The 27,728-nt window shown below is 40.4% G+C and overlaps 1 protein-coding gene and 1 non-coding gene across 2 annotated transcripts; both read right to left on the bottom strand.

Moving 5' to 3' along the window:
* Nucleotides 1-14,546: 14,546 nt before the first annotated feature.
* On the bottom strand, nt 14,547-14,705 carry LOC122687622. Its single transcript, XR_006339192.1, has one exon. It is a non-coding gene; the product is annotated as a U1 spliceosomal RNA (small nuclear RNA).
* A 587-nt stretch (nt 14,706-15,292) lies between these two features.
* On the bottom strand, nt 15,293-16,518 carry CCDC54 (coiled-coil domain containing 54). Its single transcript, XM_043893034.1, has one exon. The coding sequence runs from the start codon at nt 16,332-16,334 to the stop codon at nt 15,348-15,350; it is 987 nt and encodes a 328-aa protein (XP_043748969.1). The 5' UTR covers nt 16,335-16,518; the 3' UTR covers nt 15,293-15,347.
* Nucleotides 16,519-27,728: the final 11,210 nt, after the last annotated feature.

Raw genomic sequence — 27,728 nt, 5'->3', positions numbered from 1 at the left:
TAGGAAGAATGTGGTCTCTAAACCATTCCCTGGGAGCTTCAGGATAGTATCACGTCAGTTTTACTCACCAACATATTACCAAGTACTTGGCGTGGTATCTGGTATATAGTAGGCTTTCAGTGACTATTAAATTATTGCATGAATGAATCCTCTATGGCCATGGTGAGATAAACTCAAGAAAATAGGAGGAGGAACCTGGTACTGCCTCACTTAATTTGAGATGTCTTTCAATGGAGTTGGGGCTGATTTGGCAGATTAAAATCATTGATTTTGACAGATTGAGAGGAGGACATAGCTTCTTTATTTTCTTTTCCAATGTGTGTCCTAGCAAGGGGCCTGTTTAAGAAAACTGCACAGAATTGAGGACTTTGGGATTGAGATGAGTTTCAAGGCTTCTTACCCACACAGGGACAGCAGGAGAACACAACGGGGAAGACGGGTCCAGTAACCCAGCCCCGTCATGTCCACACATGTCTTTCTTTAAAGGATATTCTGCACATTCAATTAACAAGAGACCAGAAGAGTTGGCTGGGGAAATTTCACTCCTGATTAAAAATTCCATTTGTCTGTGAGCTGAGCTTATTTTAATAAATTGACAGAGAAATGAATCTGAGACTGCTAGTTCTTTGGTCCATTTAAATGAGTCATAGTGAATTGAATCTTTCCAATTTTTTCAGTTTTCTTTAGGCTGCTCAGTCACATATTAATAGTATTCTCAAAGTTATAAATACACTGAAATAGATTTTACAGTTGTGAAAGTTTAAAACCTATGATTAAAAAAAAAACAGAAAAGGGGGAACTCTGCAATCTATCTTCTCTTAGATTCAGGGATTTAAAAAATCTGAAATTTATATATAATGATTTTCTCCATGTTATTCTTGAATTCCTTTACATTGTTGTTATGATCAAAGTTCTGCAAAACTTTATCATTCTAAAAGTTATTTTCAGTGAACTGAAAAAAAAACCTTCCTACTTCTTAGAAATTAAAAAAATAATTAACTTGTTGGAAGCCATAGAAGAACCAGAATGTTAGAGCAAATAAAGAGAAGAAAATTAAATTAGGATCCTTTTTCATATATTTTCTCAGGGTGGAAAGTTCTTTTCTTAACTGAGAGACTGTAGGGAAATAATAAGTAAAAACAACTATGATCTTCCCAAGTGGTGCTAGTGGTGAAAAATCCAGCTGCCAGTGTAGGAGACACAAGAGATGCAGGTTCAATCCCTACATTGGCAAGATCCCCTGAAGTAGGAAGTGGCAACCCGCTCCAGTATTCTTGCCTGGAAAATTCCATAGACAGAGGAGCCTGGCAGGCTACAGTCCACGGGGCTGCAAAGAGTCAAATACGATTGAGCAAAAGTAACCATAAATAATGTTGTTTTCCTAGTTAGATTATAATTTGCTCTGGGGCCTCCCCTCAGATGGTAAAGAATCTGCCTGCAATGTGGGAAACCTGAGTTCGATCCCTGGGTTGGGAAGATCCCCTGGAGAAGGGAAAGGCTACCCACTCCAGTATTCTGACCTGGAGAATTCCATGGACTGTATAGTCCATGGGGTTGCAAAGGGTCAGACACAACTGAGTGACTTTCACTTACTCACCTGTGTTTGAAATTCAGAATAAGGAACATTTAATTGTCTCCATTATATATAATACAATCTATTTAGGTGCTTCCCTGGTGGTTCAGATGGTAAAGAATCTGCCTGCAATGCAGGAGACCAAGGTTCAATCCCTGGGTTGGGAAGATCTCCTGGAGAAGGGAATGACAACCCACTCTGGTGTTCTTGCCTGGAGAATTCCATGGACAGAGGAGCCTGGTGGCAGGCTATAGTCCATGGGGTCACAAAGAGTCAGACATGACTAAGCAACTAACGCACACACAGAGTAAAACCTTATTTTATATTATGATTAGTTTTGTGGCCTAAGGAGCACCAGACCCACCATCTGGTGTCTGGTCTAGGCTCTTCTAAGATAGGTAACTTTAGGCAAGTCACTTCTATCTGTGGAGGTTCAAGGTTCCTCTTGAGAGAGTTGGACTAACATTTTGCTCCTCCGTCTTTTTCTGCCTCAACATACTGGATAGTTGCAGTATTCAATAATAAATTCAATAGTAATAGCATATGTACTAGGGTTCTGCAGAGAGTCCAAGTGAATAGAATAAACACATGGGAAGGGATTTATTATGAGGGATTGGCTCTTGTAATTATGGAGGCTGAGAAATCCTGTGAAATGCTGCCTTCAAGCTGGAGGCCCAGGAGAGCTGGTTGTATAGCTCCAGTCCAAACCTGAAGGCGTGAGAATGCAGAGGAGCCAGTGGTGTAAGTCTTGGTCTGAATTCAAAACCACAAGAACCAGAGCACTGCCGGTGTAAGTCCTGCTTCAAGGCCAAAGGCCCCAAACCAGGAGTGCTAATGTCTAAGAGTAGGAAAAGATGAATGCCCTAGCTCCACAGAGAGCAAATTCACCCTTCCTCCATCTTTTTGTCTTATTCAGGCCCTCAACACATTGCATGATGCCCACTGCATTGGGGAGAATGGTCTTTTTTTTTTTTTTTTAACCTGATCTATGGATTCAAATGCTCAATCTCTTCTGGGAGCATCTTCACAAACATACTCAGAAATGTTTTACCAGCTATTTGGACATCCCTTAGCCTAATCAAGTTGACACATGAAAGTAACCATCGCAAGTTATGTTATTGAGTGCTTACTATATTTAGATGCTGAGTTAGGGACTTTTCCTCATTTCATTCTCAGCACATGAAGTTGCATTATATTTTATGATAGTCCCCAATTTAGAGAGAGGGAAATTGGCTCAGGAAATTTAAGAAACAAAGCAAGGTCACGCAACTAGTGAGTAACATATCTCTTATTGAAAAGTGAAAGTGTTAGTTGCTTAGTTGTGTCCGACTCTTTGTGACCCCATGGACTGTAGCCCACTAGGCTCCTCTGTCCATGGAATTCTCCAGGCAAGAATACTGGAGTGGGTTGCCATTCCCTTCTGCAGGGGATCTTCCCAACTCAGGGTTTGAATCCAGGTCTCCTGCATTGCAGGCAGATTCTTTACCAGCTGAGCCACCGGGAAAGCTCTCTCTCTTATTAATTCAGAGCTATCTAATACTTAAGTGTTTGTTCTTAGTCCCTACATCATGCTGCTGCTTATAGTCATGATTCTCAAATGGGGTGGTGATAAGTTTATGCCCCTTGACCCATGGATATATCATGATGTTGATCTGCCAGGAGATTTTAAAAAGCTCACTTGAATATAACCGAACTAGGTGATCTTTAGGCTTCTTTTCATAGATAACATTTATGACTTTGGGATCCTGCTGCTGAGAAGGAAGGAACAAGACTGAATCCAATAAATTCCATTGCTTTCGTTGTCCTCAGATAGTCTGCACAAATCTGCCAGTCATCAGTTCCACCTTGTCTCCTTCAATAACTCACTATCTTCAGAACAGCCTCTGATCAGAAACTTCATTAAGTCAGCTCTGACTTGTGTTAGATCATACCTCTTAGATAACATATTGAAGATGCCAGTTGGGTCACCTGTGGTGCTCTTCTAATTAGACTGCCTTAGGCATAATTTTGTTAATATTGCTATAACAACAAATAACCCTGTCACTGATGCCTGTGATCCAATTACAACCAGTACATCTAGCAATTATTATCTTTATAGTTGGCAAGGATAAGTTGACTGAGGGTCACTTATAAATGAGAGTCGTACCCACATTTCAATTTTCTGATATTTAAAAGATGTCATACCTTCCATCAGGATCTTTTCTCACAAGAGCGCCGCTTCTGAAAGGACTGGCAGAAAAGAATGCATCATCAGAGTCAGACTCTCACCCGGGCACATTTTTATGCATTTCTTTTCCTTTCCTGCCTAACAGTTGGAGAGAGCAGAGATGTCTAAAAGTAGGTGAGACCCTTGACCGAAGGAGAAGACTGGAAGAGTCCTGTGGAGAGCTGTTCCTGGAGGCTTTTGCAGATTCTTTAGAGCTAAAATGTAACCCCAAATAGAAAGAGGATGACCACCACATTTGGCTTACCTGCCTATGGAGGCCCTGCCTTTTTTTAAAGTGTTTCCAGAGCGTAGTGCCTCACGTCTGCCTGGTGGTATTGTCCTTACGGCTTCCCTCGTGCCTCAGTCAGTAGAGAATCTGCCCGCAATGCAGGAGACCTGGGTATGACTCTTGAGTCGGGAAGAATCCTGGGAAGAATTCCTGGGTCGAGAAGACCCCCTGGAGAAGGAAATGGCAACCCACTCCAGTATTCTTGCCTGGTGAATCCCATGGACAGAGGAGCCTGGCGGGCTACAGTCCATGGGGTCACAAGAGTCAGACATGACTTGGCAACTAAACCACCACCACTGTCCTTATTATATGAAAGTCTGCTCCTCAACTTCAGCTGTTTCTCTTTCCTGTTGTGAGTTTTCTTTTTTCTTGTCCTCGTCCTTCCCCTTCCGGTTGGCTCTGCCTCTGACTGGGGTGCATATCCCTATGCCCTACACTCTTCCACTTCAAGCGTTAGGCGAAAACAATGGGCTGGGGAAGAGGGGAATGAGGGGCTATGCAAACTTATACAATCTTCATCACAAGAGCAATATTTTTACCTGCTTGTTCCATTGGTCCAGACATAGTCCTACTCCACCAGCTCCATAGGCCACTGATAGTTCCTAGTTCAGAAAGGCTTGGAGTTCTGTGCTTCTTACATGGAGTCCGAGTAGATTGTATCCCAAAAGACAAACGATGGAGCAAAGCCTCCAAGCTTTCCCTCCACCTTACCATCTGTAATGACTCCACCACCTTTGATGGAATACCACCATGGGCCAAGACTCACGCCAAGTGCTTTACATGTATTAATATAGACCGTCTCCCTTCTATTCCAGCTTTCAGTCCCTCATTACTGTAAAAGATGACTCTGGTCCCACTTCGGCCCTTATTCCTTGGACTAAATTTTCAGGAGCCACATGGAGCCTTCTCTCTCTTGCCCCGAATCTCCCATCTCAGCTTTTCATCCCTACAGTTCCTGACTTGGTCCCCATTTGAATCCTGTCCTTTGTCTCCGTCTTGCTCAAGGTATCCTCCTAGTACCATCAACCTGTGAAATTTTCACTCTACTACCAGAATCGGGGACCCTGATCCGCGTGTTGGGATACTGCGCATGCTGAGATACTGCTTTTTTAGTTACTTTCCTGAATACAGCTTGGCATGAGAATGCACAAAAGCTTGGCTCTGTAGTTAAATGCATACCAGTATCTCAGGTGTATTGTGGTTCCATCAACTTTTACAAGTTGGTCCCAAATCCAACTCTAGTGCTGTTTCTTTGTAATACGTGTCTTGAATTGTATTCAGCGGATTTACAAATGAAGTTTTGGAGCATAATCTATTGATGTGTTAGGGACAGTCTACATTTTGGACATATATATTAATAGAAAAAGTTGTAGTTTTGTAGCCTGAAGAACTAACCTTAAAACATTGCTTTTAGGAATAGCAATGTCTTTTTCTAAATGAGACTTGAGTTGTCTCCTGTGACAAAACTAAATTAAGTTTTAAATAAAATATGTGGCTTTCTACTCCAAATCAAAGCAACCAGCCAAAATAACTGGCAACTGTAAATGCTATTGGAAAGTAAGTTCTTTTTTCATGAAAGGAAAAGAAAGTTTGTGTCATTTCCATCTCTTTTGGTTCACATTGAGCTCAGCTAGTTCCTGGCATAGTGTCACATTTCAATAAACATTGGTGAGTATTGGTTTTGAATAAACAGGATGCTGTAGTGTCTGTATCTTTGCTAGCAAGTATTCCAACTGAACTAAATTATTTATCTTAAATTGAGTATCTTCCCCCGCTGTCCCAATACTTTTCTCTGATGCTTATTTTTGTAGTGTGCAATTAAAGGTTGGTGAATGGCTGTTACAAATGATGGCATATTGGTTGAATGCCCAGACCAGGAGGAGAGGGTCACACCCTATCTTATTCTTGTCACACTATTCTTTGGATGAGGGAGTCAAGAGTTGGTTTGGAGCTTTTGTATTCAGTCTGTCACTTGGTTTATTGTTTGTCTGGAGTCCTTTATGGTTGATGAAAGGAAGCAGAGTTCTAAATGGGAGCTCATTGAGTCAGGATCCATGTCTGTTCGCCTTCATGCCCTCTTTTAACATCTAGCCTAGAGAAGGAAGGAAATAACTACCGTTTGTTAAGGATCTACTGAGTCAGGCACTCTCCTGGGCAGGGTATATACATGGTCTCATTTAATTAACACAACGGCATTATACAAATTTAGAGTTGAAAAAACTGAAAAATATAAGGCTTAAGGAATTTGCTAAAATCATGTAGTTATGAAATTCACCATTATATACTCAACTCTTAGCAGTGCCTTATACATGATAAAGTTCAGTAAATAGTGTTCTGTCTTTAATGTTCCTGCTCTTTTCATTGTCAAATGCTGCCTATCCAGTATTTGTACTTAATTTGATAGCCCCAAGAATGGTTTGAGACATCTGGTGAATGTGCAGGGGTTTTCATGTTTGGCATATATGTTATAGCCATTCATTTAGTTATACCCACTTTTTTTGTGGAGGAGGATGATGCTTTCTTTTCTGTATTTTTTAAAATTCAAAAATATTTACTGAGAATCTATTGGTAAAATGGGTTATGGTGTTCAAGATAAACAAGTAAGTTTCTATCTCTAACACAAAAAGTTCAAAATGTTATGAAGGAGACACATGTTAACACAAAATGACAATATATATTTTATGTATATAAAATCAGGGTCACCACTGACAGGGGTTTTGTGAGACTCTCCAGCTTCTGCCACAGACAGACTGAGATAGAGGTGTCTTAGGGGAAAAAAATATTTGAGACTCAAATGATGAATTATTGCTTATCAGCTAGATAAGAGAAAGGCATCCAAGGCCATAGGGGCAGCAAGAACAAAGATACAAGATTTGAAAAAATCTGCAAGACATTCCCAAGTGGCGTTAGTGGTAAAGAACCGGCCTGCCAATGCAGAAGATATAAGAGGCAAGGGTTGGATCGCTGGGTTGGCGAGATTCCCCTGGAGGTGGGAATGGCAACCCACTCTAGTATTCTTGCCTGGAGAATCCCATGGACAGAGGAGCCTGGCGGGCTACAGTCCATAGAGTCTCACAGAGTCAGACACGACTGAAGTGTCTGAGCACACATACACGCAAGACATTCATGTGCTTGGATGGTGGTTTGCAGGTAAATTTATCATGGAAGGATGAGGATGAAGAAGTAGCTTGTTAATAAATACCATACCATTTATTTCACACTGTATGTCAATTAGATTGCTACGAGCGTCATATAATAATCATCATCATAATGCCTGGCAATAACTTATGATTATTATTTTTATTTTAGGAATAAGGACACTGAGCCTTTGGGAATTTAAGCTTTGGCTTAATTCCAAAGTCACATGACTAGTGACTGACAGAGCCAGCTCTTGAACCAGGTGAGTCTGACACCAAAGCCGTTGTGCCTTACCACCATAAAACACTGCTTTCCAAATGTAAAAATTCAGGATAGAAATGGTTGCATAGGCTCTGCTAAGAAATTTGGATTTTATTCTCCTCACTATGAGATATAATAAAAAAGATTTTAGAACTGTTTTAAAAAAAGCCCACCCTCTCTTTGACAGGCTTGGCAATATATTTCTGTATGTCCTCAGGCAAGGGAAAAGAAATTATAAACACATGGGACTACATCAAACTAGAAAGCTTTTGTACAGCAAAGGAAACTATCAATAAAATGAAAAGACAGCCTGATAAATTGAGAAGATGTTTGTAAATCATATGTGTAGTAAGGAGTTAATATCCAAAATATGTATGAAGAACTCATACAACTCAATAACAAAAAATACAACCTGTTTCAAAAAGGGATATAGAACTCGAATACACATTTTTCTAAAGAAGACACAGATGGCCAACAGTTCTATGAAATGATGTTCAGCAAGACCAGTTATTAGGGAAATGCAAAACAAAACTGAAATGAGATATTGCTTCATGCCTATTATCCAAAAGACAATAAGTAACAAATGTTAGCAAGGATGTGGAGAAAATGGAACCCTTATACACTGTTGATAGGAATGTAAATTGGTACAGCTACTATGGAAAGCAGTATGGAGATTCCTCAAAAAAATCAAGAGTAGGACTACCATATGATCCATCTATCCCACTTCTGAGTATGTACCCAAATAATATGAAAACATTAATTTGAAAAGATAATATGCACCCCTTACTTCATTACAGCATTATTTACAATAGCCAATATGTGGAAATGACCAAAGTGCCTACCAGTGAGTGAATGGATAAAGAAGTTTATATACATGATGGAATACTACTCAGCCATAAGAAGAAAAATCTTGCCATTTGCATCAACATGGATGGACCTAAAGGGTTCATTATGTTCAGTCAAATAAATCATAGAAATTCACTTATATGTGAAATCTAAAAAACACAACAAACTGACAAACAGAACTAAGCAGAAACAGATTCATAGATACAGGGAACACGAACAGGAGTTGGCCAGAGGAGAGGGGCATGGAGACGAGTGAAATGGGTGAGGGAGATTAAGAAGCACAAACTTCAGTTACAAGTCATGAAAGGGATACATACATACAGAATAGGGAGTACAGTCAATACATAGTCAATAATAATGTAATATCTTTTCATAGTGAACAGGTGGCAATTCGACTTATCATGGTGATCCTTTTGTGATGTATAGAAATATTGAATCACTATGTTTTACACTGGGAACTAACATAGTACTGTAGGTCAATTATACTTCAAAAAAGAAACGAACAAATAAACTTACAGAGAAAGATTTGTGGTTACCAGAGGCAGGGGGTGGGAGGAGGCGAATTGGATAAAGGTGGTCAAAAGGTACAAATTTTCAGCTTAGATGAGATAAGTACTAGGGATATGGTGTATAATGTGATTAACATAATTAACACTACTGTGTGTTATATATGAAAGTTGTTAAGTTAGTAAGTCCAAAGGATTCTCATCACAATGAAAATGTTTTCATTTTTCATTAGTTTTGAATTTGTATGAGATGATGGATGTTCACTAAATTTATTGTATTCATTTCATGGTGTATGTGAGTCAAATCATTATGCCATGTACCTTAAGTGATACTGTATGTCAGTAAAACTGGGAGGAAAAAAGTAAAACTTTCTAGCTACCTTTTTCCAGCCTGTGGAATCACAAACAAACAAAATAAATGAAGCCAAACCGAACCAAACACACACACAGAGAAGAGAGCAGTGGTCGCCAGAGGGGAATGGGCAGGGGAGAGGGCAGAATGGGTACAGGGGGTCATCTGCTGGTGGATGGAAACTGAACTTTTGGTGGTGAGCACACTGTAGGGTATAGAGAACTAGATGTATGATGCGGTACCCATGAAACTTATGTAATTTCATAAACCAATGTTGCCTCAATAAGTTAAAAAATTATCTTTCTTTCATTTAAAAAATTACCCTTTTAGGATCGGATTATGGACATTGTAAAGCCCAGGATACCAAGAAGGAAAACCTTTCATTCATAGAGAGATATTATGGCTTCATGACCCAGATAATCCCAATGGTATCATCACTCATCTAAAACTGACATCCTGGGATGCGAAGTCAAGTGGGCCTTAGGAAGCATCACTACCAACAAAGCTAGTGGAGGTGATGGAATTCCAGTTGAGCTGTTTCAAATCCTTAAAGATGATGCTGTGAAAGTGCTGCATGCAATATGCCAGCAAATTTGGAAAACTCAGCAGTGGCCACAGGACTGGAAAAGCTCAGTTTTCATTCCAATCCCAAAGAAAGGCAATGCCAGAGAATGCTCAAACTACCACACAGTTGCACTCACCTAACACGCTAATAAAGTAATGCTCAAAATTCTCCAAGCCAGGCTTCAGCAGGACATGAACTGTGAACTTCCACATGTTCAAGCTGGTTTTAGAAAAGGCAGAGGAACCAGAGATCAAATTGCCAACATCTGTTGGATCATCGAAAAAGCAAAGAGAGTTCCAGAAAAACATCTATTTCTGCTTTATTGACTATGCCAAAGCCTTTGACTGTGCGGATCACAATAAACTGTGGAAAATTCTGAAAGAGATGGGAATACCAGACCACATGACCTGCCTCTTGAGAAATCTGTATACAGATCAGGAAGCAACAGTTAGAATTGAACATGGAACAATAGACTGATTCCAAATCGGGAAAGGAGTACATCAAGGCTGTATATTGTCACCCTGCTTATTTAACTTATATGCAGAGTACATCATGAGAAACGCTGGGCTGGAGAAAGCACAAGGTGGAATAAAGATTGCCAGGAGAAATATCAGTAACCTCAGATATGCAGATGACACCACCCTTGTCACCGTTTGGCAGAAAGCAAAGAAGAGCTAAAGAGCCTCTTGATGAAAGTGAAAGAGGAGAGTGAAAAAGCTGGGTTAAAACTCAACATTCAGAAAACTAAGATCATGGCATCTGGTCCCATCACATCATGGCAAATAGATGGGGAAACAGTGGAAACGGTGACAGACTTTATTTTGGGGGGCTCCAAAGTCACTGCAGATGGTGATTGCAGCCATGAAATTAAAAGACCCTTGCTCCTTGGAAGAAAAATTAAGACCACCCTAGACAGTATATTAAAAAGCAGAGACATTACTTTGCCAACAAAGGTCCATCTAGTCAAAGCTATGGTATTTCCAGTGTCATGTATGGATGTAAGAGTTGGACTATAAAGAAAGCTGAGTGCCAAAGAATAGATGTTTTTGAACTGTGGTGTTGGAGAAGACTCTTTGAAAGTTTCCCTTGGATGGCAAGGAGATCCAACCAGCCCATCCTAAAGGAAACCAGTCCTGCATATTCATTAGAAGGACTGATGTTGAAGCTGAAACTCCAGTACTTTGGCTATCTGATGTGAAGAACTGACTCATTTGAAAAGACCTTGATGCTGGGAAAGATTGAAGGCAGGAGGAGAAGGGGGTGACAGAGGATGAGATGGTTGGATGGCATCACCGACTCGATGGGCATGAGTTTGAGTAAATGGTGATGTTGGGAGTTGGTGATGGACAGGGAGGCCTGGCATGCTGCAGTCCATGGGGTTGCAAAGAGTCAGACACGACTGAGTGACTGAACTGAACTGACTGAACTGATGGCTTGAACCAAAAGAGAAGTGGGGACAGAGACAGAGGATAGAGTCCATGAATTGTTGGAAGATAAGCAATGAAATATTTGATGATTAATATAGCAAGTAAGGGAGAAGATGAGAGTAATTTCCAGTTTGGTGATGTCAATAGTTTGCACTGGGATGCCGTTAATAAAAAGGATACTGGAAGAGAAATAGATTTGAATCATAGGAAAGAAGAGCTACTAAGGTGAATTTTAGGAAGTAGAGCGTTTGAGACTCATCCAGGTGGAGAAGATAAGTAGTACTTGGAACTAAAGCTGAAGATGTCCCAGGAGAGGCTGGGTTAGGACTGCTTTGACTTGGGAATGATTAAAGTGAAGCATCAGTATTTTAAGGGAATTACTAGTGGCAGAGGAATCATCTAAGAAACTGAGGAGGATCTGCCAGAGTGACGGGAAGAGGACCAGAAGAGAGAGCTTGGAAGACTTGATTCTAAGAGCTGTGGAAAGAGTGGGAGAGGGGAAGGTAGGGACAGGCAGGGGGGCTCTCTAAGAGTACGATGGGAGATCAGCAAAAGAGGAGGGGAACACAGAACAGGAACAAGGCAGACAGATACTGGTATAAGCTGAGCACGAAGGACCGGGAGTTGGTGATTAACCTGGAGGAAAGAACAGTAATAACTGATTAAGTCCCTACAAGGCACTGGAGGAGGAAGGTGGAGGGGAGAGGCATCACTTCCTCTGAGCCAGGTGAGATGGAGGTGAGTAGGCTGAGAGGCAGTTTCATTTGAAAGCAATTATTTTTTTACATGTAGTTTCAAATTGAGTTATAATTTTAACGAGTCAGGTGAGAGCACGTCTGGGTGATGATAATAAATAATTGACTTGAGAGTCAATCCCTCTTTGACTCAAGAGGAAAATCCTCTTTCTCAAGAGTCAAAATTCCTCAAGAGTCAAAATCCTCTTTCCTCACGGGGAACTTTTGTGAATGAACAGGACAATCATCGTTAGGGAAATTTTGAGATCCTGAGAAAATCAAGTAGTGTCCTTCTTACTTTCTTCTTCTCTAACATCCTTATGTAGGCACAAAACAGGTTAAAATGAACATAGTGGGGATCCCTGAAGAGAAAAATGAGATCCATAGAGGAGTTGAATGATAGCCTGTCAGCACTTTACATTAATCAAGTGCCTTGTGGCTTCTACTTCCCATGTTCCCTACCCACTCCTGTGTGCTTGTTTTTCCTTCTGCCTGGTACACCCCTCACCACCTCCTCCTTACTACATCACCGCCCTCCACCTTGCCTCCTGACTACAAGGCCCCTCAACCTTCTTTCTCCTCTGATAGCAGGAACACTTTTTATATTGCTCTTTGCTGCCCACCTATCATACCTTAGAGCTGTATGTCTTTTGCTTGTCCCATTTGACATTACGTGTCTACACAGGGAATGTCTGCTACTTTTTCTTTTTCTTTTATGCTCCACTGTTCCTTGCTATTAGCAAACACTGAAGAAATATTTACTGGACAAATATAATGATTCCCTTTTTATAGATGACCAAAAAAAGATGAGAAACCATAAAGCTCGTGAGTATAGAATTTAAGATGGTTCAGAACTGAGGTTTTCTGATTCCAGGCTTTTAACCTAAACCCTTTTCCTGTCTAGAAATGTTAGACAAGTGGGAAGGGGGCACCTAGGGGAGAAAAAGTGAAAGTGTGCGTTAATATAGAGGCTCAGATGACCCAGGAAATACCAGCTGAGTCACTTCTTACTCTCCCAGAAGCTGCTTGTGAGGTCATCTGCCTGAGTCATGGCAGACCTTCCCTAGTTGCTCTGATGTGAGGGGCACATGCAGTGTGCTCGGCTAGAGCGCATCTGTTCTTTAAGGATATCTCTGGTAGTCAGTAGAGAGAGTGAGTTTTCTGCTGTCTTTACCGGAATGGTATTTTACTTTGTTAGCACTGTTAGCCCTTTATTAGCACTGTTACCTATTTAATAGATATCCTTGTTTTAAGTAGGTATATGATAGGATGAAATTAAAAGACTGCAGCCATGAAATTAAAAGACCACTTGCTCCTTGGAAAAAGTTATGACCAACCTAGACAGTATATTAAAAAGCAGAGACATTACTTTGCCAACAAAACTCTGTCTAGTCAAAGCTATGGTTTTTCCAGTAGTCATGTATGGAATGTGAGAGTTGAACTATAAAGAAAGCTGAGCACCAAAGAATTGATGCTTTTTAACTGTGGTGTTGGAAAAGACTCTTGAGAGTCCCTTGGACTGCAAGGAGATCCAACCAGTCCATCCTAAAGGAGATCAGTCCTGGGTGTTCATTAGAAGGTCTGATGTTGAAGCTGAAACTCCAGAACTTTGGCCACCTGGTGCGAAGAACTGACTAACTGGAAAAAACCCTGATGCTGGGAGGAATTGGGGGCAGGAGGAGAAGGGGACGACAGAGGATGAGATGGTTGGATGGCATCACTGACTTGATGAACATGAGTTTGAGTAAACTCCTGGAGTTGGTGATGGACAGGGAGGCCTGGCGTGCTGCAGTCCATGGGGTTGCAAAAAGTCGGACACGACTGAGCGACTGAATTGAACTGATGATAGGATGATCCATGCTGCCCCTATCACATACTGACATATTTTCAGTTTTTTTTGTTTGTTTGTTTACATCTTATCTGTACATTTGTAAAGAAAGGTCAAATAAAATGCATTTGTAAATGAAAAAGTTGTAGTGTATAATTATTACCAGACTGGCTCCAGACAATGTTGCGTCTTCTTAGCCTACTTCTCCCTTAGTTTCCTCTATGCTCACCTTAGCTGCTTTTTCCTCATTTGAAATGGTTGTTCTTTGCTAACTGCCGCTAGGAAGGATTGGGGGCAGGAGGAGAAGGGGACGACAGAGGATGAGATGGCTGGATGGCATCACCGACTTGGTGGAGATGGGTTTGGGTAGACTCTGGGAGTTGGTGTTGGACAAGGAGGCCTGGCGTGCTGCGATTCATGGGGTCGCAAAGAGTCAGACACGACTGAGTGACTGAACTGAAAGCCCTCTTTCAAATGATTAATGGAGAGTAGTTTAAAATAGTACATTTGCCAAGAATATTTATAGTTTAACAGCTTGTGATTCTCTATTGGTAGATTTCATTCACTAACTAGTGGTGAAGGGAACTTTTTTTTTTTTTTGCAATTAGCATGATATTTAGAAAAATTACATTACAATGGCAACCACCTATTATGTCCAGGAATGAAGTCCACCCTGGATGTGTAGTATTTATATGGTTCATCTGAAGAGAAAAAAAAAAAAAAGACTTTGTCATGTAAGATTCTATGGTGGTATAGTGTCAAGATTTAACTTAGTTCACAAATCCATCCTTGGATTTTGCCTTTTTTTTTTTTTTATTTTTTTAAGCGCGAACGCAGTCCCCCACTACCACAAATTATGCAGTCGAGTTTCCCACATTTGGGGAAATCGCAGGGGTCAGCACATCCGGAGTGCAATGGATAAGCCTCGCCCTGGGAAAACCACCTTCGTGATCATGGTATCTCCCCTGCCAGGTAAGTATTGGATTTTGCCTTTTCCTCTATATCAAACCTGTAAGATATGTCATTTGTCTCATTTCATGAAAATGTGAAAAAAAAACCCAAACAATCCAATAGCATATTCAGCTTTCCCCCCCCTTTTCCAATTGTTTGATAGAGATGAAGCTGAAAGAAAAATCCCAATTTTGGAATAAATATTTTCTTGGCAATACCTTGTCCTTTCAGCACCTTACATTTTTACAGCTCTAACTTTGTCCGTGTTATCTTTTGTGCTCTATGCTATTAAACATTTTGTTAGTAGAGTCTGTCTCTGTGTCACAGATCTTATCTGCAGAGCCCACTAAGATGATAGTGGGGGCTGCTAAAAGTGTTTCTCATGCTTTGGACCCCTTTATTCTTTGTTTCCAGTTATCTATGAAATGGGCACTGGACGAGTCCTCATGAATTGCTTTTGGGAAAATAAGAAGCTTGATACAAAATGCATCACAATTGTCTAATGGGATGATATGCCTCAGCTTACTGTAGACATAATGAAACTTTTCAGGCAGCCAACCCACAGTGAGCTAACTTAACTACCAAGGAGTTCTCAGTAACCACAAAGACATGTGAATGCTTGGCATGGCCAGCTTACATTTATTTTGTACCAAGCAAAGCAGAGAATTACTCTATAGTCGAGTTACTTCTTCTTTTGAGGAACCAAAAAGGCAATAAATGTAGTTGAAAACAGAGACACAGATGGTGGTCAAGCTTGTGATAGGCCCAGTGAAAAGACAATACTTCTGGGTTATGACTTGTGGTTCCTCAGGAGGGAGGGTTGGCCTGGAAAGAAGCCACTGGATGAATTCCTCTAACTTGGTTGCACTGAGGAAAAATCTCCACTTTCCTCCATGGACAAAAGTTAGCTTGATCCATGTATTAAAGTCTGGGTAAATATAAATATTTGACTTTGCTTTTTGAAAGCTTCTTAATGCATTTTGATAGTTACTTTTCTTCAGATCTTTAATCTGGGGAGATATTGCTTTTTCCTCAAGATGATCAGTGGACTTAGGATAATTGAGCACTTTCTCTGGTTCTGCTGAAGAGACTTCAGAATCTACAGAGGTCAGTGTGTTCTTCAAGGTTTCTGGTTGTGTGACTTTGTGAAGAAGTTCTATGATCTCTTTACCCTTTTCTCCATCCAGAACCTCTAAACAATGTACATTGGAGCAAGAATTCTGGTTTCCCAGTTCTGTCACCTTCCTCTTTAAAGCATCAACGTCTTCCTTCACAGAGAAGATATCTTCAGCTGTTGTACACTGTTTATTTTCATTAACATTCATTTTGGTTTCCAGTATTTCCATCTGCTTCTGATAGAAGTCAGTCCTTTCCTGGATTTTTGATAATGCACAGATCATGCCAGTCATCTGGCTGAGGAGTTCAAGCTGGGTGGTTTTAATATCTTGGAGCATTACTAGAAGATTCATTTCTTCACCAGCATTAAGGTCCTCTTGATCACAGTCATGGGAAGTCATAGTTGGACATGTGGTTGAACTCGGGTACTGATTATTACATTTGTGGTAAGCATTTTTAAGAGATTGTCTGATCTTGGAGAAATTTGAATTCCACATCTGCCCAGCAGCAGCTTTTACCCTTTTGGCTTGAAGTTTGTACATCTTTCATAATGAAACAAGAGACAAAGTGTTGGGAAACCTGACCAAAATCAAAGAAAGAAGCAAAGAAATCGAAGAATGAAATGGCTTTTCTCTTACTTTTTGTTGGGTATCTTTCCTGGTGATATTGTTGAATGTCCTATGGAGAACATTAAGGGCAATAGCAGGCCCTCTTTGATGGATAGCTTCTTATAGGGCGGTTCAGCTGGAGAGCTCTGTGAAATACTGAGCAATTGTGTGGAATCCTCCATAGGCTGACCCGAAGCTGATGTCACAATGGCTGCTGGTCTAGAATTTCTTTAACCTTAGGGCTATAACACTCAAAAGTTTTGATCACAGGACTCTTTTTCACTTGTAAAAATTGAGCACCACAGAACTTTTGTTTATGAATTATTATCACACTGAACTGAACTGATCACTCGATATTCCCGATTAGAGATGAAAACTAAGTAAATCTTGATATTAATTCATTAAAAAAAGTAAACCCAAGACATGTTAACATATATGACATATTTTTATGAAAAAAATGATTGTATCTTCCAAAAGAAAAAATCATGAAAACCGTGGCATTGTTTATATATTTGCAAATGTTTTAAATGCATGAATTAATAGAAGACACGCCAGGAGAAATATCAATAACCTCACATGCAGATGACACCACCCTTATGGCAGAAAGCAAAGAATTAAAGAGCCTCTTGATGAAAGTGAAAGACGAGAGTGAAAAAGCTGGGTTAAAACTCAACATTCAGAAAACTAAGATCATGGCATCTGGTCCCATCACTTCATGGCAAATAGATGGGGAAACAATGGAAACAGTGACAGCTTTATTTTGGGAGGCTCCAAAATCACTGCAGATGGTGATTGCAGCCATGAAATTAAAAGACCCTTGCTCCTTGGAAGAAAAGTTATTGACCAAGCTAGACAGCATATTAAAAAGCAGAGACATTACATTGCCAACAAAGGTCCGTCTAGTCAAAGCTATGGTTTTTCTGGTAGTCATGTATGGATGTGAGAGTTGAACTATAAAGAAAGCTAACTGCCAAAGAATTGATGCTTTTGAACTGTGGTGTTGGAGAAGACTCTTGAGAGTCCCTCGGACTGCAAGGAGATCCAACCAGTCCATTGTGAAGGAGATCAGTCCTGGGTGTTCATTGGAAGGACTGATATTGAAGCTGAAACTCCAGTACTTTGGCCACCTGATGGGAAGAGTTGACTCATTTGAAAAGACCCTGATGCAGGGAAAGATTGAAGGCAGGAGGAGAAGGGGACGACAGAGGATGAGATGGTTGGATGGCATCACCAACTCGACGGACATGAGTTTGAGTAAACTCTGGGAGTTGGTGATGGACAGGGATGCGTGGCGTGCTGCAGTCCATGGGGTTGCAAAGAGTCGGACACGACTGAGCAACTGAACTGAACCAAACTGAACTGAACTTTGATTCGCATGTCTGCTTCTGCATTTTATCTGTTGTCATATGTTGTTTTGGTTGAAGTAGATGAAGAAAATATGGCCTCACATAAATACATAAATGGAGAGGATATTCTAATGACCTTTTCAGTTAATTAAAGCTTTTATTCTTTCTACACCAGTAAAATTTGACAAATGATAATTGATTAGAAGTTAAATACAATGTGTTATCTTAGACCAGACTAATACTGTTACATTAAAATTCACTGGTCTATCTTTCATTTTTAATAGATGTGTAATATCATGCATTGGTCATTTGGAAAGTAATGATTCACTGAATAATGCACATCTTTCAAATGGTAGCTCATTTTATTATATAATATCCAAATATCATGTTCATTAATATCCCACCAGTCTCAAGAGAAAAGTCTTTGAGTATTGGCAAGAGGCCAAGCTTGTGGTAGCAGATAAAATTTTCCAAAATTTTATTTTAGCTTGCTAAACTTGAAATTTATTAAGCTTGTTAGTTGTTTTTCTTGAAGTGACAGGCTCTCTACATCCATTTTTTTTTTTTTTTTGCAAAAATGCTTGCCAAATACCCAAGTATGAATACCATAGTTGGCTGCCAGTTTTTCTTTCAAAATAATGTTCCATGAAAAAAGCAGCTTATTTGTAACTCAAATAAATACTTTTCCTGAAGACAATTATATTTCTATAAGCAGCAGAAGAGCTTTATGGGTACTTCACATTATATCACACTTAATATTAAAAAGACATACTGAAGGTTGAGATTTAATAAAATGTAAAATTTTACTGCTTCATCAAGGATGTTCTAGAGCTAAACCAACTTTTTCTTGTATGCCTTCTTTTTCTTTTTCTCTGATTGAATGGAAGTGAAAAATACAATCACTATTGGTAGTTTAGTACTTTTGCCTTGGCTTGTGCTAAGGTATCAATTTTACCCACCATTGGTTTTGCAATGCCATTTGGAAAATTAGAATGACATGATAACTATGTATGTCAAGATATAGTCCTAGATTATTAAAGAAGATATTCCTCCTTGGATCAGTGCCGGTTCCAACCCTCTACTAAATCATTCTTTCTCCTTTTTATGTTTAAATGCAGGGACAGCTTCAGCCTAGGTTTTGGTATAAACTCTGAATTTAGGCAAAAGCAGTTTTAGAATTTTGGCTCATCAGTGATACCTGGAATTTTACTTTACTGTCCTATCTTTGAATCCCAGTTTAGTAACCTTTCCAAACTTCTAGAATCCTTACCAAACTCTTGCTGAGAAGAAATGTTATCCAAGAGGCAGACTATCACAGAAAGATATTAGGAGACAGAAAAGGAAGCCTTCAAAGCTGTCCCATTTACTTTGGCCAAGACCATCGTATCCATCAAGCACTACAAATAGTTAGTACTATGACGTTTCAAAGGCCAATAAAAATAAATATTCGAGAGCTAGAATGAAAAAACACTGCTCAGAATATCAAAAGCTGCAAGATTTAAACAATAAATGTTTAATTAAATATACCTAGAGTGTGATATTATATCATCCTCATTAATTGTTAAGTTAGTATTAAAATTTCATTACATTTGGAGGCAATTTGTAGATTAGGTATTCTTGCTTTACAGAAATTCCCAATTAAATTAGAGGGACTGTGTGGAGCAATTACTCCCTCCAGGTTAATAACAGCTAAGACTTATTGGATACATACCAGACATTGTTCTAAATATTAGCTTAATTAGCTGAAATTCAGAGAAGTCAAATAACTTTCTGCTAAAAAATGGGTAGAGTGAAATTTCAAATCCTTACATTCTGGCTCCATGGGCCGTGTGTTTCTCTACCACCACACACACAAATATAAAAAAATATGAATTTGTCAACTCAGAAAAAGACATTTTGCTTTTTAGAAAAAATACACTATATATTTATAAAAACTCATTTTCATTAAATTTTTAGAAATATGAAAAAACTAATTGTTTGCTTATTCATCAAAGCTATTTGAAGAACTTTGTAAAGACTTTAGAAGTTGAACTATCTCTAATTCAAGCAAGTAAACCTATTTAGAGGCTATTCTTGCCTTAATGTAGTGAAAATATAGCAACTACAATATAAACCATAGATTTTAAAGGTTTCAACTAAAAATACTAATGTATACTGATTTTTAAAACAATTTTCTTTAGTTATTTGCTTTTGGCTCCTCTGGGTCCTCAGAGCTGCACGCGGCTCTCTGGAGTTGCAGCTGGGGGGCTGCTCTTCACTGCAGTGCTCAGGCTTCTCACTGAGTTGGCGTCTCTAGTCTAGCACACAAGCTCTAGGAGCTCAGGCGCAGTAGTTGGGGGGCATGGGCTTAGTTGCTCCATGGCATGTGGAATCTTCCCAGACTCAGGATCGAACCTGCGTCCCTTACATTGGCAGGTGGGTTCTTCACCACTGGATCACCAGGAAAGTCCCTATACTGATTATTTTTGTAAAACAAAAAGGAATCTAGTAGTTTTCATGCCAACGTAAACCTATCTGGTTCTTTACTTACTTATCTATTAATGTTAATGAAAGTAGCTTCAGTCTATTTTGGGCTTGTTGGATAGTGAAGAGCTGCCCCCATGGACAGTAGCCTGCCAGGCTCCTCTATCCATGGAATTCTCCAGGCAAGAATACTGGAGTGGGTAGCCATTCCCTTCTCCAAAGGATCTTCCCAACCCAGGGATTGAACCCGGGTCTCCTGCATTGCAGGCAGATTTCTTTACCATCTGAGCCACCAGGGAAGCCCTAGTGGGAGAATGCAAGCCTGTTGATTAGAGTGAAGTTGTGAGAGTAGTCAACACATGCATGAATAACAGGAATTGAGCCGACCTCCTCCCTTTGGGATCTTGCTAGAAATATGAAGCCATTTAGGACTTCATAATATTGAAGGAACCAAAATAACCTGGCAGACTGGAGCCTAGTTGCTGCCTCTTATCAAGGAAAAATGTCCTCCTGGTTGATGGCTTTTAAAGCATGATACTTGGAGCCAGAAAGGTCAGGGTGCAAGGCTCTCCTAGCCATTGACTCTGTGTGCTTGGTCAAGTTACTAACTTCTCACAAGAGTGTAAAATGGGACAATAACACCTATTTTGTAGAGTGATTTTGAGGATTAAAGTGTTCAATACTTGTAAACTCTTTCTGCTCTTCTCTAACCATCTTCTTACTCTCCTTTTGAATGAGAGAGGAAATGGGGAAGAGTTTTAAACTTTAGCTCTGCTCTCCTCGTCCCTTACTCTGCCTTTCATTCCTCTCTTTCAATAAAGAGGCCACTCTACCGTCCTCTGACCAAGATGTAAAGAATGTGCTGCTCACTGTTCAAAATCTACAAAGGCAGATAAAGCATTTGGATTAGAAAGACACCAGAATGCATCAAACAAGGTCTAACAAACTGGCATTCTGTCTCCTAGTACAGCCAGTATAGCTTGCACAACCAGCCATGGGGTCAGGCAGCCGGGCAGGTAACAACCACTGGAGAGATGGCTCTGATAATAGATAATATTATTCATGTTTAAAATGCTGGTGTTTTTTGAGTAAGTTAACTATAAATTCATTATGGTAGAGTCATGATTATCTATATAAAGTTACCCTGATTTACATCTTTTTAAACATGGGTTTTTGAGTTGGGAAAGGAAAAAAAGGGGAAAGTCTTAGTCATTCAGTCATGTCTGGCTCTTTGGGATCCATCCCATGAACTATGACCCACCAGACTGCTCTGTCCATGGAATTCTCCATGCAAGAACACTGGAGTGGTAGCCATTCCCTCCTCCAGAGAATCTTCCCCACCCAGGGCTCAAACCCCAGTCATCTGCATTGCAGGTGGATTCTTTACCATCTGAGCCACCAGGGAAGCCCTACTGGGAGAGAATGGGATAGAATGATAGTTATCATGCTAGCAATTGGGCCTTATTTGTACCCTTTATGTTACACCTGCAATCATCTAGTACTATTTGTGTACCTAGGGCTTGTGACCATGAAAAATTATTGAAGGTCTTTTACTTCCCCTCCAAAATTTGAGGACCAGGTTTATCAGAACCTGCTCCCCCACCAACCTGAATATCACTTGTTATGTGCAGACTGAGATAAAAGATTGAGAAAACAAGAATCATAAAGGTCTTTCAGATTTGGTTAGGGTGGCTGACCCAAGGGGATAACAATGTATTCATGAGGAAGCCCTAATCTAATGTTACACAAAGTAACAAAGCTATTTCCTTCGACTTTTCTTCCTTTTTAATGAGGAGTAGAAGAGAATGAGATTGGGATCAGAGTTGTTTTGCAGGATCATGGCAGGAATGTAGAGGAAAGCAGAAGCATAGAGACAGGCAGAGCGTGGCGCAGTGATGCCATGCTCTCAGCTGCATGAAGTGATAAAACTGAGTGATATTGATAAGATGAACTGGCTAGAGTGATACATGGGGTGAGGGGGCCACTTATACTTTGTGGTGCCAATAATGTTTATTCAGTTCAGTCGCTCAGTCGTCCGACTGTTTGAGACCCCATGAACCGCAACACACCAGGCCTCCTTGTCCATCACCAACTCCCGGAGTTTACCCAAACTCATGGCCATTGAGTCGGTGATGCCATCCAACCATCTCATCCTCTGTTATCCCCTTCTCCTCTTGCCTCTAATCTTTCCCAACATCAGGGTCTTTTCAAATGAGCCAGGTCTTTGCATCAGGTGGCCAAAGTATTGGAGTTTCAGCTTCAATATCAGTCCTTCCAACAAACACCCAGGACTGATATTCTTTAGGATGGACTGGTTGGATCTCCTTGCAGGGACTCTCAAGAGTCTTCTCCAACACCACAGTTCAAAAGCATCAATTCTTCGGCGCTCAGCTTTCTTTATAGTCCAACTCTCACATCCATACATGACCACTGGAAAAACCACAGCCTTGACTAGATGGACCTTTGTTGACAAAGTAATGTCTCTGCTTTTTAATATGCTGTCTAGGTTGGTCAATAACTTTCCTTCAAAGGAGTAAGCGTCTTTTAATTTCATGGCTGCAATCACCATCCGCAGTGATTTTGGAGCCCAGAAGAGTAAAGTCTGTCACCGTTTTCACTGTTTCCCCATCTATTTGCCATGAAGTAATGGGACCGGATGCCATGATCTTAGTTTTCTGAATGTTGAGCTTTAAGCCAACTTTTTCACTCTCCTCTTTCACTTTCATCAAGAGGCTCTTTAGTTCTTCTTCACTTTTTGCCATAAGGGTGGTGTCATCTGCATATTTGAGGTTACTGATATTTCTCCCGGCAATCTTGATTCCAGCTTGTGCTTTATCCAGCCCAGCGTTTCTCATGATGTACTCTGCATATAAGTTAAATAAGCAGGGTGACAATATACAGCCTTGACGTACTTCTTTTCCTATTTGGAACCAGTCTGTTCGTCCATGTCCAGTTCTAACTGTTGCTTCCCGACCTGCATACAGGTTTCTTAAGGGGCAGGTCAGGTGGTCTGGTATTCCCATCTCTTTCAGAATTTTCCACAGTTTATTGTGATCCACACAGTCAAAGGCTTTGGCATAGTCAATGTTTATGATATCACTTTAAAATTATATGAAACAAATGCCAAAAGAATATGATGAATGGAGGTGAAGAAACGATAGATTGATGATTTTGATAATTGGTAACGATAATTTAATTTTTCACTATAACTAAAATTTTATGTTCTCTTTCTGGTGTGCCCTCAATATATTTATTCTCCAGTCAAATTTCTACCCATCCCTTAAAGGACAGCCTGATAATACTTTCCTTGTCTTATCCTATTGTGATTCTCCCTGTATTCTTATCAGTGCTACCAACTGGGTCCCTGCCCAACAGTGGGTGAGTCTATCTCCTCTCCAGATTGGGAGCTCCTTGAGGGGAGAGACTTGCTTTTCAATTTTATATCTCCAGTGTCACAGATTCTAATATATGGTTGGTGTTCAGTAGATTTTAATTCAATGAATGAATGAAGGCACTTGTGAATGACTGTCAAGGTATACACTGGATCTCTCCTGTACCTATTTCTATGAGTAGCTAGGGAACATATTGCTTGCCTCATAAAGGTAATCTGTGATAACTTTTGTCAGTTCCTGAGGGATCATTTAGCATTTTGAGATAGGGATTTGATAATTGTTTCCCTGAAGACCTGAAGCAGTTAAATGGCAGGAGAGGTAAATCAGGTAGATGGAGATAATTACAAACCTGGAGACAGCTATGGTGTGGATAGAGAAAGAGCCCAGTAAATAATGATAACAGCACTGTTATTAATGGCACTGATCCTAGAGGTGCCTAAGGTACCCAGCATACTTCCTCTGCAACAAATGAAGTTTTTTAGGCCTCCAGGGAACCATGGGTAATCAGTGTATTCTCTAAGCCCCAGCAGGAATGCCTGCAAACATATTTGTCATCGACTTGGGTACGCAGGCACTTATCTCTCTATTCATGTCATCTTATACGCTGAACTCCAAATTTACAATGAACTCTATCCAGCTTATCTAGACATACTCTTCACCATTTAGTTCCAGTACCCTGGAGGCACATTAGTATTTTATGTAATCTCTCCTCCCTGTCATCTTCCTCCAGTTCTTTCTGTTATGCTTCTCTCTCCCTGGTGATATATTATATAAGGTGCTTGGTTTCTCTAATTCTTAAGTTCACCTCTTGGTTTCCCTTCTCAGATATTACCTTTAGACCTCTACTCCCTTTAGCTTATGATTGACACTCTTTTTTTTTACATTGCTTCATAAGTCATGATATGCACAATTGATATAGCCATTAAATGGATCAAAAAAGGAAGAGAAAGTGAAATAAAAGTGTTTTTACTTAACTATTCACTTTCCTTTAATGGAACCAATGAATAAATCCAGTTAGTCTTTAAACACCTCTGTTTCACTGAATTTATATCATTTAGCAGATCTTTTTGAAAATCATTATATGATACATGCTGCCCAGTGTTAATTTTCTGTTTTGTTCCTGAATTGCTCTATGCTTCATTTATACAACCCCCAAAATTGAAAGGTATGGATTACATACTGATCACAAAGGAAACAGAGATTTAAAATGCAATCATAAAGTGTAAAAACTGAAGAATGTTAGTTTTCTCATTTTTAATTATGAATACTGTACTTTGGATTACAAGATCCAAGGAGCTATCTTCTTTAAAGTTTTATAGATTATAATGTGGAAGACTGCACTGGCTTTCCTTAATAGCACTCACCTTGAAAGACATCTGTTATTGTGGTATTTTGTGTTTCTGAGGGAATTTGCAACAATATCTCTGTGAAGTAAATGTGTATTTATCACTTGGCTCTAGTTTTCCTTCTGTTGTTAGTCTGTTCTCTGTCTATCTTAGGCCTGTTACTTCCCATTCTGTTTCATCTGTACAATAAGAACAACGTGATGCTATGTCTGATACTCAAGGAGTGTCATAAAGGTTAACATGAAAATTTCTTTTGCATCTAATTTTTAGCTTTATATAATATCTCTTACTTAAAAACCATAAACTATTATTATTATGCACTGTTTCTGCAGTGTTTTTCTTTAGGAGTTTCATTTTTAGAATCATTTCCTCTCTTCGTTTAAACCTACCTGCATCCTTCCTCCTGTATCAGTTTGAGTTTCAAAGATCTTATTTAACTTTCCAGATGTATTATTTCTCCTTACACACTCTGCACACAGAATAGAAAGTGCCAGAAAGCAATTATAAAACTGAAGGTTGTTTTCTCTTCCTTATCTAGGTATTTGCAACTGTGATCTAAAGGGGAAAGTAGTTAGTCATTGTTTTAGATATTTATTGAAGGCTCCCCCAACCCCAACCAAGAAATGTGTATTGCTTCTACAGCTGTTTCTGCATGCCAACTAGAGTGTGAAAGGTATTTAGCAATGTTTCCCTGGTAGCTCAGATGGTAAATAATCTGCCTGCAATGCAGGAGACCCAGGTTTGATCCCTGGGTTGGGAAGATCGCTGGAGAAAGGCATGTCTACCCACTCCAGTGTTCTTGCTTGGAGACTCCCATGGACAGAGGAACTTGGAGGCTACAGTCCATTGGGTCACAAATAGCTGGACATGACAGAGCAACTAACAGTTTCAACTACAAAACTGAGAATTTGTGGGATTTTTTTTTTGGTTTTTCTAGCCGTTTCTTTCTTGAAAATTGAGGTCTGTTTTTGGTGGTCTGAATGTAATGTAAGTATCAAATGACAGAAACAGAGAGTGATAAGGCAGTTCTATTAGACACATGTTTCAATAATTTTCAGCTTTAGCTTTTGGCACTAATGGCTATGATTCTCATTATAACTTGTGATAATTAATTACCACTCATTCTATTTATGTGCCCAAGTTGCTCCTCCACAACGTAGTACAAAGTGATAGCAAGCTAGTTTAAGCCCTTAGGCAATTTACATATTAAAATAGGTAGAAATCTTTATCATGACCGCCATTGGACTTCACAATTAAAATTTTCAATGGCACTTAAAAAGAAAAAAGAAGATATTTCTGAAAATTACATTCTTTGTTGTTAAAAAGTGGAGCTGAAATAGAAATGGACACCCAGGCTAACTTTTATGATTGAGAAAGTGACATAGCTGCTTGTGTTGTTCTGTGGTTAGTTGCTCAGTTGTGTCTGATTCTTCGCAACCCCATGAACTGCATCCTGCCAGGCTCTTCTGTCCATAGGGATTCTCCAGGCAAGAACTCTGGAGTGTGTTGCCATGCCCTCCTCCAGGAGATCTTCCCAACCCAGGGATGGAACCCAGGCCTCCCGCACTGCAGGCGGATTCGTTACCAGCTGAGCCACCAGGGAAGCCCTGCGCCAAGGGAAATGGCCATCAACTCAGGGCAGAAGTTCTGTCACCCACCCTCCCACGATGATCGTTCCCAACAAGGATCCTCTTGCCCCGTGTTGTTCAAGCCAGTAGACTGAGACCAAGGTTGGCTCAGACACAAAGGAAAGCTTCATTCTTTGATCAGAGTGGAGAGGTTCCAGATTGAGCTCTAGGGTGCATATCCTCCCCCACAGACTGAAAAGCGGAGGGCGGCGCGGCTTTGCAGGGATCTTGTCAGCCAGGGAGAGGAGGGAATTCTCAGAGTTCCTGTGAAGCTGTGTTTCAAGCAGGCTGGCGCACAGAGCAGGCGCAGTGCGCGTCCTGCTGCCGCCATCTTGAGCAGGATGCCACCATCTTGAGCAGGCTGCCGCCATCTTGAGCAGGCTCCCGCGCGGTGCTTGCTTGTGCCGCCTGCTGAGCTGAGGGAGCGGGCACAGCCACCGCTTTACACGAGGAGCCCTGGTCTGAAACTCTGGGTGCCAGGCCTCTGCTTGCGGCACCCTGCGAGCAAGTGAAACATGACTAAGCACAAAGGGGAAGAGAAAGGTTAGACTTTTTTCAGTCAGCTCAGTTCAGTTCAGTCGTTCAGTCGACTCTTTGCGATTCTGTTTTCATTCCCCGGGAATGGTTATGGGCTTTGCTGGTGACAGATCTCTCTTCCTTCTTTTGTCCTGCTCCTTATTCTTGAGGGGTGCTGAGGGGTGAAGGTCGGTCTTCTGTAACTGCTTCCTGTTGATCAAAAGTGCCTGTCATCATACCCTGGGTAGAGGAGCAGGACTTCTCCCCAGACGCCTTTAGATATGTTTGTCACAGGCCTTCCTTAAAATGTAGGTGTCTAGCTCTTTTGCCTGTAGGCAACCTGTTCCCTGGTGTTGAGCCTCACTGTCATGGCCTGCACATCCCTGCTCACACTTCTGTTGTTTTTCAGAAAAGGAACTTCAGGTCAGAGGAAGATTCAGAATGCCGCCTACATACTGGAGGAGAGTTCCCTCCTCTAGATGTAGATCTTTCAGGTTTTTAACCGAAGTTTCTCCAAAGATGGTGGAGGAAGTTTTGTATACTTAGGGCAGGGCCTTTCAGCAGAATTCTTTTTGCTGTGTGTTTGGGTTCTGCCACTCAAACGCAAAAATTTCTTGTGGTTCTGGGGCTAATGGAA

The sequence above is a fragment of the Cervus elaphus genome, chromosome 31, assembly GCF_910594005.1.
Source record: "Cervus elaphus chromosome 31, mCerEla1.1, whole genome shotgun sequence".
NCBI lineage: Eukaryota > Metazoa > Chordata > Mammalia > Artiodactyla > Cervidae > Cervus > Cervus elaphus.
Note: the sequence above shows the minus strand (reverse complement) of the source record. Positions and strands in the feature narration are given on the sequence as shown.